The sequence below is a fragment of the Procambarus clarkii genome, chromosome 57 (genome assembly GCF_040958095.1).
Source record: "Procambarus clarkii isolate CNS0578487 chromosome 57, FALCON_Pclarkii_2.0, whole genome shotgun sequence".
NCBI classification, from domain to species: domain Eukaryota; kingdom Metazoa; phylum Arthropoda; class Malacostraca; order Decapoda; family Cambaridae; genus Procambarus; species Procambarus clarkii.
In genome coordinates, this window is record NC_091206.1 from 30501809 (window position 1) to 30513071 (window position 11263).

Consider the following 11263-nt stretch of genomic DNA (forward strand, 5'->3'; position numbering starts at 1 on the left):
ACACTTTACACTTCACTATTCAACGAATCATTGTTCACTATATTTGGCAGTGCATGGATATCGGGTATCCCTTAGCCTCGTAGCACTGGCTCCCACGTGGTCACACGTTTATTCTCTATTTAACTTTAAGTTCCATTGTTAATGGCTGTATTCACCTTTCATGAGGGTCACTATACACTTTGTGATGACTGTGATCAGTGATCCATGGCTGTAATCCTCAAAAAAACTGGTATATTTCGAAATTTTAACCGAGCACGGCCAACACGTCTTTTCCTCTCCTCACTCCCCTCTAAGCACTGGGGGTCTTGTTCAGGATGGACAAAAAGGCTGAAATATCTTGGTAAACACTGAACTGGGTAAACAAATGCCTGAAAGACAAGGAGCAAAAAGTCATAAACAGAGAGGCGGTTACAAAAAGGAGGAATATAGCAAGTAGGACACAAAAGGCTTAATCCTCGAAATGCTGCAATTTATGTCAACGACCTCCCAAAGCTGATGCGGAAGGTAAAAAAAAGGTCTGCTGAAAATTATAGAAGGATGTTGATAAACTCCAGGCATGGAGGAGCAAACGGTGTCTGTGTGCCGATATTAACACCATCTGAGGAGTGAGGTGCTGCGATATCGACGCCATGTGAGGAGTGAGGTGCGGCGATATTAACACTATCTGAGGAGTGAGGTGCGGCGATATCTACGCCATCTGAGGAGTGAGGTGCGGCGATATCGACGCCATCTGAGGAGTGAAATGCGGCGATATCGACGCCATCTGAGGAGTGAGGTGCGGCGATATCGACGCCACCTGAGGAGTGAGGTGCGGCGATATCGACGCCATCTGAGGAGTGAGGTGCAGCGATATTAACACCATCTGAGGAGTGAGGTGCGGCGATATCGACGCCATCTGAGGAGTGAGGTGCGGCGATATTAACACCATCTGAGGAGTGAGGTGCGGCGATATCGACGCCATCTGAGGAGTGAGGTGCAGCGATGTTAACACCATCTGAGGAGTGAGGTGCGGCGATATCGACGCCATCTGAGGAGTGAGGTGCGGCAATATTAACACCATCTGAGGAGTGAGATGCGGCGATATCGACGCCATCTGAGGAGTGAGGTGCGGCGATATTAACACCATCTGAGGAGTGAGGTGCGGCGATATCGACGCCATCTGAGGAGTGAGGTGCGGCGATATCGACGCCATCTGAGGAGTGAGGTGCGGCGATATCGACGCCATCTGAGGAGTGAGGTGCGGCGATATCGACGCCATTTGCAGACCTGCTCTCCAACCCGGATTCATTAAGTGTGACAAGGACAAAACCTGTTGGCGGCGGTGTGGCAAGGTCAGCACCATCTGTGGAATCCTTCTGATCATAACTCATTTAGGAGGTGGGTTGATGATACTGCCCTCTGGTGAGGGAGGTATCAATATCAACGCGATATCGTGTGCATCTGATCATATTTTCTCTTCCCGGTGAAATGCTGTCATTCTATGTTATCCTCGTGTACTTTCTGTCTGGCTAATGACTTTTATATCCGCAAAAGGGATGAGGAGGGTCTCTTGAGCTATTGAAGTCAGTTCGCCCATGGCAGTCCAGAACTCCTAACTTGTCCTAGCGAGGACAAGTGGCCGGCGTCGGTAGAAGACAGTGTAGTGTTACTAGTTGAACTGACAAACCGTAACTGGCCGTAACAGTCTGGAATTCAGTCCCAAAGAGGTGTAAAATAATGATGATTGGAAAATGAGAAACGGAACCAGAATGCATCTACACCATAACGAGAGGCCAAGTACATTGACGGGAAAGAGGGAATGATTTGAGTGAAAAACATTTCAGCACTAACGCCAAAGGCACACATAATAGGCAATAGGCAGCATATGTAATGGTAGTAAATAATAGATTTTAAATTCTAAATTAACATTTAAAACCTAAATTAGGACTCCTTAAAGGCTATCTTCAACACATTGTTTAGACCAAAATTAAATGTGCAGCACTGTCAAGAAATGAGGATATGTGATGAGGATAAACTAATGGGACTCACAACCCTAGAAGGTAGAATTAACATAAGGGATATGATCACAACATCAGAGATACTGAGGGGAATAACCAAGGCGGCTATCTATCTTGATGTTATCTTGAGATGATTTCGGGGCTTTTTAGTGTCCTCGACCAGGCCTCCACTCCCAGGAAGCAGCCCGTGACAGCTGACTAACACCCAGTTACCTATTTTACTGCTAGGTAACAGGGGCATAGGGTGAAAGAATCTCTGCCCATTGTTTCTCGCCGGCGCCTGCGATCGAACCCAGGACCACAGGATCGCAAGTCCAGCGTGCTGTCCGCTCGGCCGACCGACTCTCTTCATCAAGGTGAACAAAGACAGCTTCTTCAAATTGAGAGAAATTAGGACAGAAGATCACAAGTGGAAGCAGGAAATGCTAAGAAGTCAAAGGAATGGAAGGAATATACAATGTACGGATAGTAAAGAAATATAATATACACAGAAAGAAGAGGCTAAAGAAGTCATCTCCATTCCCAACCTTATAGCTAAATTTGATAAAGTATTTAGACATCAGAATAGTTAAAATGAAATACAAAGGGGTACAACAAGGTTCGTATGTGGGACATAAAGAACTTGATCTCACTACCCCATAGACAAGTGCTGACAGGTAAGTACACAGACACACACACACACACACACGATGCCAAAATTATGAGAAGGATTAAGACAGAGGAGGACAGCTTGAGGCTTCAAGAAGACCTAGACAAGCTGAAGGAATGGTCAAACAAATGGTTGTTAGAGTTTAACCGAAGCAAATGTAATGTAATGTAATGAAGATAGGTGCAGGGAGCAGGAGGCCAGATACAAGGTACCATCTGGGAGATGAAATACTTCGAGAGTCACAGAAAGAAAAAGACTTGGGGGTTGATATCACGCCAGACCTGTCTCCTGCAGCCCATATCAAGAGGATAACATCAGCGGCATATGCCAGGCTGGCCAACATAAGAACGGCATTCAGAAACTTGTGTAAGGAATTATTCAGAACTTTGTATACAACATATGTTAGGCCAATCCTGGAGTATGCAGCCCCAGCATGGAGTTCATATTTAGTCAAGGATAAGACTAAACTGGAAAAGGTTCAAAGGTTTGCCACCAGACTAGTACCCGAGCTGAGAGGTATGAGCTACGAGGAGAGACTACGGGGATTATACCTCACTTCGCTGGAAGACAGAAGAGTTAGTGGGGACATGATCACCACATTCAAGATTCTCAAGGGAATTGATAGGGTAGATAAAGACAGTCTTTTTAACAAAAGGGGCACACTCACTAGGGGACACAGGTGGAAACTGAGTGCCCAAATGAGCCACAGAGATGTTAGAAAGAACTTTTTTAGTGTCAGAGTGGTTGACAAAGAGAATGCATTAGGAAGTGATGTGGTAGAGGCTGACTCCATACACAGTTTCAAGTGTAGATATGATAGAGCCCAATAGGCTCAGGAACCTGTACACCAGTTGATTGACAGTTAAGAGGCGGGACCAAAGAGCTAAAGCTCAACCCCCGCAAGCACAACTAGGCGAGTACACACACACATATGGGCGCCGGTGGCTGAATGGACATCATTCTGGATACATAATCCTGTGGACCAGGGTTCGATTCCCGGCGCCGGCGAGAAACAAAACGTGCAGAGTTTCTTTCACCCTTATATCCCTGTTACCTAGCAGTAAAAAGGTACCAGGGAGTTAGACTGTTACGGGCTGCTTCCTGGGTGTGTGTGTGTGTGTGTGTGTGTGTGTGTGTGTATGTGTGTGTGTGTGTGTGTGTGTGTGTGTGTGTGTGTGTGTGTGTGTGTGTGTGTGTGTGTGTGTGTGTGTGTGTGTGTGTGTGTGTGTGTGTGTGTGTGTGAGCGTGTGCGTGTGTGTGTGTGTGTGGACAAGAAAATTAGTTAGTCAGTAGTTAGTAACAGTTGATTGATTGGCAGTTGAGAGGCGGGCCAGAGGAGCAGACCTCAACCCCCGCAAGCACAACTAGGTGAATACACACGCTCATACATACACACACACACAGACGGTGCACCCTAAAGAGAGGTGCAGAAGCACTAAGTGTGTCTCTCTCTCTGTGGTGTATAACAGGTCACTGGAAACGTAAGACCTACCAGAAAGCTGGAAGAACAGCTAATGTAATCCTAATATACAACATGGGTGACAGGCAAAGAGGCACTGAACTACAGGCGTATCTCCCAAACACGTATACCATGCAAGGTGATGGAGAAGATCGTCAGGAAACAGCTCGAAGAACATCTAAAGGAAAAGATTTTTGTAACACACTACCTGCATGGCTAGAGGGATGGTAAATCGTGCCTCACAGGCTTAAAAGAATTCGATGACCAGGCGATGAAAATTAGGCAAGAAAGAGATGGGTGGGCAGACTGCATTTTCTTGGATTTTCAAAAAGCCTTTGATAAAGTACCGAATAAAAGGCTGTTGCAAACGTTGGAGAAACAGGCAGGAGTAAAAGGTAAGGGTGCTCCAGTGGATAAGGAAGTATCTAAGCAACAGGAAACAGCGAGTAACTGTGAGGGGGGAGACATCAGAGTGGCGAGATGTCACCAGCGGAGTCCCACAGGGCTCTGTACTTGAACCCATCCTGTTTCTGATATATGTAAACGATCTTCCAGAGGATATAGAAACCTTCCTCTCAATGTTTGCTGATGATGCAAAAATTATGAGCAGAATCAAGACAGATGAAGATAGGCAGTGATTACAGGACGACTTGGATAAACTGGATTATTTCGTCTAGAAAATGCCTACTAAAGTTCAACTTCGGAAAGTGTAAATTAATTTTATTAGGCGATGGGAGCAGGAGGCTGAACACAAGGTACCATCTGGGAGGTGAAATTTTGCAAGAATCAAATAGAGAGGAAGATCTGGGGTTGAACCTGTCACCACGAACCTGTCCCCAGAGGCCCACATCAAAAGGAAATCATCAAAAGCATTGCTAGATTGGCCAACATAAGAACCGCCTTTAGAAACGTGTGAAAATAATCGTTCAGGACCTTGTATACCACTTATGTCAGACCAGTCCTGGAGTATGCAGCTCCAGCCTGGAATCCATACCTAGTTAGTTGCAAGGCAAAGGTAGAGAAGATTTAGAGATATGACACCAGAATAGTCTCAGAACTGAGAGGTATGATCTACGAGGAAAGACTATGCAAGCTAAACACCACGACATCAGAAGACAGAAGAGTAAGGGGAGACATGATCATCACCTACAAAATTCTCAGGTGAATTGACAGGGTGGAGAAAGAATAACTATTAAACATGAGTGGAACACAAAGGGACTCAGGTGGAAACTTAATACCCAAAAGAGCCACAGAGACATTTAAAATAATTTGGTCAGTGTCAGAGTAGTTAAAAAATGGAATTCATTGGGCAGTGATGAGGTGGAGGCAGACTCCATACACAGTTTCAAATGAAGATTTGATAGAGCCCAATAGGCTCCAGAATCTGTACACCAATTGATTGAAAGTTGAGAGGTAGGACCAAAGAGCCAAAGCTCAACGGCCGAAAGCACAACTAGGTGGATTCAACTAGGTGAATACACACACACACACACACACACACACACACACACACACACACACACACACACACACACACACACACACACACACACACACGCACGCACACACACGTCGCGGCGCTAGAAGAGGTGGCAGCAAACCAGGTGACCTTGGATAGGTTCGAAATTACAAGAGATGAGGTCAAGAAGCACCTATTGGAGCTGGATGTGAGAAAAGCTGTTGGGCCGGATGGAATCTCGCCATGGGTCTTGAAAGAGTGTGCAGGAGCACTTTGCCTACCACTCTCCATAGTGTATTGTAGGTCACTGGAAACGGGGGACCTACCAGAAATAGGGAAGACTGCTAATGTAGTACCAATATACAAAAAGGGTGACAGACAAGAGGCACTGAACTACAGGCCAGTGTCCTTAACTTGTATACCATGCAAGGTGATGGAGAAGATTGTGAGAAAAAACCTAGTAACACATCTGGAGAGAAGAGACTTCGTGACAACCCATCAACATGGGTTCAGGGAGGGTAAATCTTGTCTTACAGGATTGATAGAATTCTACGATCAGGTGACAAAGATTAAACAAGAAAGAGAAGGGTGGGCGGACTGCATTTTTTTGGACTGTCGGAAAGCCTTTGACACAGTACCCCATAAAAGGTTGATGCATAAGCTAGAGAAACAGGCAGGAGTAACTGGTAGGGCGCTCCAGTGGATAAGGGAGTAGCTAAACAATAGGAAGCAGAGAGTTACAGTGAGGAGTGAGACCTCAGACTGGCGTGAAGTCACCAGTGGACTCCCACAGGGCTCTGTACTTGGACCTATCCTGTTTCTGATATACGTAAATGATCTCCCAGAGGGTATAGACTCATTCCTCTCAATGTTTGCTGACGACGCCAAAATTATGAGAAGGATTAAGACAGAGGAGGACATCTTGAGGCTTCAAGAAGACCTGGACAAGCTGCAGGAATGGTCGAACAAATGGCTGTTAGAGTTTAATCCAAGCAAATGTAATTTAATGAAGATAGGGGTAGGAAGCAGGAGACCAGATACAAGGTATCACTTGGGAGATGAAATACTTCAAGAGTCCGAGAGAGAGAAAGACCTGGGGGTTGATATCACGCCAGACCTGTCCCCTGATGCTCATATCAAGAGGATAACAGCAGCAGCATATGCCAGGTTGGCTAACATAAGAACGGCCTTTAGAAACTTGTGTAAGGAATCTTTCAGAACATTATATACCACATATGTCAGACCAATCCTGGAGTATGCGGCACCAGCATGGAGTCCATATCTAGTCAAGCATAAGACTAAAATGGAAAAGGTTCAAAGGTTTGCCACCTGACTAGTACCCGAGCTGAGAGGTATGGGCTACGAGGAGAGACTACGGGAATTAAACCTCACTTCGTTGGAAGACAGAAGAGTTAGGGGGGATATGATCACCACATTCAAGATCCTCAAGGGAATTGACAGGGTTGATAAAGACAGGCTGTTTAACACAAGGGGCACACGCACTAGGGGACTCAGGTGGAAACTGAGTGCCCAAATGACCCACAGAGATATTAGAAAGAACTTTTTTAGTGTCAGAGTGGTTGACAAATGGAATGCATTAGGAAGTGATGTGGTGGAGGCTGACTCCATACACAGTTTCAAGTGTAGATATGATAGAGCCCAATAGGCTCAGGAACCTGTACACCTGTTGATTGACAGTTGAGAGGCGGGACCAAAGAGCCAGAGCTCAACCCCCGCAAGCACAACTAGGTGAGTACACACACACACACACTCGGTTTTGAGGACCCAGTAGGAATGAGCGACCACAGTGTACTGGTGTTTGAGTACTTGATTGAAGAAGGGTTATTGAACTCGAGGAGGGATACCGAAACCAAAAGGTTAGCATACCGAAAGGGAAACTATGAGGGGATAAGAAAAATCCTAACAGATATAGCATGGGAAACAGAGCTCAGGGGAAAGACGGCCCAAGATATGATGGATTACATCACACAGAAGTGCATGGACGCAGCAAACAAGTTTGTCCCAGTCCTAAAGGAAAACAGAGAAATGAAAATGAGAAACCCATGGTTTAATCAGAGATGTAGGCTAGCTAAGCAGCAAAGTAAAAGGGCATGGAGAAACTATAGGAATAACAGGACTCTGGAGAGCAGAGAAAGATACCAGAATGCCAGGAATGAATATGTCAAGATGAGAAGAGAGGCAGAAAGACAATACGAAAATGACATCGCAAGCAAGGCAAAGACTCAGCTTAAATTGTTCCATAGCCACATCAGGAGAAAAACAACAGTAAAGGAACAGGTTATGAGATTAAGGATAGGGGCGGAAGGATTCACTACAAATGACAAGGAAGTGTGTGAGGAATAGAATAAGAAATTCCAGGAGGTCTTCACCTTAGAGCAAGGAGAAATTCCAGAAGCGAGGGAATAGCTAACCAGGAACCACTGGAAGAGTATGAGATTACCAGCGGGGAAGTGTTTACTAGAGTTGGATGTGACAAAGGCTATAGGCCCAGATGGAATCTCCCCTTGGGTTCTAAAGGAAGGAGCAAGAGAACTGTGCCTACCACTCTCCATAGTGTATAACAAATCACTGGCAACAGGGGAACTGCCAGATATTTGGAAAGCAGCTAACGTAGTCCCGATATACAAGAAAGGGGATACACAGGAGGCACTGAACTACAGGCCAGTGTCCCTAACCTGCATACCATGCAAGCTGATGGAGAAGATTGTGCGAAAAAAACTAGTGGAACATCTGGAGCGAAGGAACTTTGTAACACAGCATCAACATGGGTTCAGGGATGGCAGGTCCTGCCTCACAGGGTTACTTGAATTCTACGACCAGGCAATAAAGAGAAGGGTGGGCAGACTGCATATTTCTGGATTGTCAGAAAGCCTTTGATACAGTGCCACACAAGAGGCTAGTGCGAAAGTTGGATTTGCAGGCGGAGTGAAAGGGAAGGTACTCCGGTGGATAGAGGAGTACCTAAGTAACAGGAGACAACGAGTCTGTGTGAGGGGTGAGGTCTCAGATTGGCGAGACGTTACAAGTGGAGTCCCGCAGGGGTCAGTCCTTGGGCCTATACTGTTTCTGGTATATGTAAATGATCTCCCAGCGGGTATAGAATCGTTTCTCTCAATGTTTGCCGATGATGCAAAAATTATGAGGAGGATTGAAACAGAGGATGATAGTAGGTAGCTACAAGATGACCTAGATAGACTGAGTGAATGGTCCAACAAATGGCTGTTGAAGTTCAACCCGAGTAAATGCAAAGTAATGAAACTAGGCAGTGGAAACAGGAGGCCAGACACAGGATACAGAATAGGAGATGAAGTACTTAATGAAACAGACAGAGAGAAAGATCTAGGAGTTGATATCACACCAAACCTGTCTCCTGAAGCCCACATAAAGAGAATAACGTCTGCGGCATATGCGAGGCTGGCTAACATCAGAACGGCGTTCAGGAACCTGTGTAAGGAATCATTCAGAATCTTGTACACCACATATGTAAGACCAATCCTGGAGTATGCGGCCCCAGCATGGAGCCCGTACCTTGTCAAGCACAAGACGAAGCAGAAAAAAGTCCAAAGGTATGCTACTAGACTAGTCCCAGAACTAAGAGGCATGAGTTATGAGGAAAGGCTGCGGGAAATGCACCTTACGACACTGGAAGACAGAAGAGTAAGGGGGGACATGATCACAACCTACAAAATCCTCAGGGGAATCGACCGGGTAAACAAGGATGAACTATTCAACACTAGAGGGACGCGAATAAAGGGACACAGGTGGAAGCTGAGTACCCAAATGAGCCACAGAGACATTAGAAAGAACTTTTTCAGTGTCAGGGTAGTTAGTAAATGGAACGCACTAGGAAGTGATGTGGTGGAGGCTGACTCCATACACAGTTTCAAATGTAGATATGATAGAGCCCAGTAGGGTCAGGAATCTGTACACCTGTTTATTGAAAGTTGAGAGGCAGGACCAAAGAGCCAGAGCTCTACCCCCACAAGAACAATTAGGTGAGTACACACACACACACACACACACACACACACACACACACACACACACACACACACACACACACACACACACACACACACACACACACACACACACACACACACACACACACACACACACACACACACACACACACACACACACACGCACACACATACACATAAACATACACACACACAGAATCTCTCTCTCTCTCTCTCTCTCTCTCTCTCTCTCTCTCTCTCTCTCTCTCTCTCTCTTTCTCTCTCTCTCTCTCTCTCTCTCTCTCTCTCTCTCTCTCTCTCTCTCTCTCTCTCTCTCTCTCTCTCTCTCTCTCTTCTCTCTCTCTCTCTCTCTCTCTCTCTCTCTCTCTCTCTCTCTCTCTCTCTCTCTCTCTCTCTCTCTCTCTCTCTCTCTCTCTCTCTCTCTCTCTCTCTCTCTCTCTCTCTCTCTCTCTTTCTCTCTCTCTCTCTCTCTCTCTCTCTCTCTCTCTCTCTCTCTCTCTCTCTCTCTCTCTCTCTCTCTCTCTCTCTCTCTCTCTCTCTCTCTCTCTCTCTCTCTCTCTCTCTCTCTCTCTCTCTCTCTCTCTCTCCCCCCCTACAACCCCCCTACACACACCCACTACACACACACTCACCCACTACACACACACTCACTCACTACACAAACTCACACATACACACCCATAAACACACACACATAGGTCAAGCGGGATGGTAAGACAACAGAACAAAGTTGGAGGAGAGGAACAAGACCAGCCATATATGGAGATGATTGCTCATGCATGGAAGGAAATCAGTGGGGAAATTGAAGGACACGAGGGGAAACTATAAGTAGGCTGCAGATAGAACTGAGTGCAGCCCAAGAGAACATAAAAACCCTAAAAGCATTCCCCCTTCAGACTCTGGCTCAGGTAAACAACCCCCAGGTAATAGGGAATGTAGCAATAGCAAGCATCCCTACAATGGGTGCCACCTTTTCTGAAATGCTGAAAAGTCTCGATGTCATGTTCACAGTCAAGGAAGTTGTAATGAAAGCAGTAACTTCACAGGAGGCAGCGAGATGCACGAGCCAGCTAATGGAAAGGAAAAGAGCTGTAGTAGTGGTAGGTATTAAAGAACAAGAGGGTTCCAATCCAAGAAAGAACAATGGAGGACTAAGGACAAAGCTGCAGTGTCATGGATACTAAAGGAGATAGGAATGGAAGGGGTTGAACGAGACATAGAACAGTTTTTCTGGATTGGCCAGTACAACAAAGACAAAAAAGAGATTGATCAAGGTAGTATTCAGGAACGAGGCCATTAAAGAGGACATGCTAGTAAATAAGAGCAAACTGAAAAATGCAAGGAATTACAAAGATGTATGCCTTCAGAGTGAAATGACCAGAGACGAGATAATAAGGGCAGCAGATGCAAGGAAAGGGCGCAGCGAGAGGGAAGGGAGCCAGGGAACTTCAGCCTCCACCCCAGCAATCCCAGATGGGAGTGGAGAACCCCAATCCAGCAATTCAGGAACCCCAGAGGGGACTGCAACACCCCAACTCACCACCCCTTATAACCACCCTCCTACCCCCAGCACATACCCTTCCTTGGCATTGCACAATGCCCACCATATCACCCAAATCTTCCCTCCCCCTTACCCCTAGTATCCCCTACCTTCCCATCCCCTGGTCTTCTTCCTGGCCCAGACGAGGCCTAAGC

The 11263-nt window shown here is 46.1% G+C and overlaps 1 protein-coding gene across 1 annotated transcript; it reads right to left on the bottom strand.

Annotated features, from left to right (window-relative positions):
* Positions 1-527: 527 nt before the first annotated feature.
* LOC138353431 (S-antigen protein-like) lies at positions 528-1370 on the bottom strand. The gene has a single exon (XM_069306438.1). It carries the CDS (start codon positions 1368-1370, stop codon positions 528-530), a length of 843 nt encoding a protein of 280 aa, XP_069162539.1.
* Between the last annotated feature and the right edge of the window lie 9893 nt (positions 1371-11263).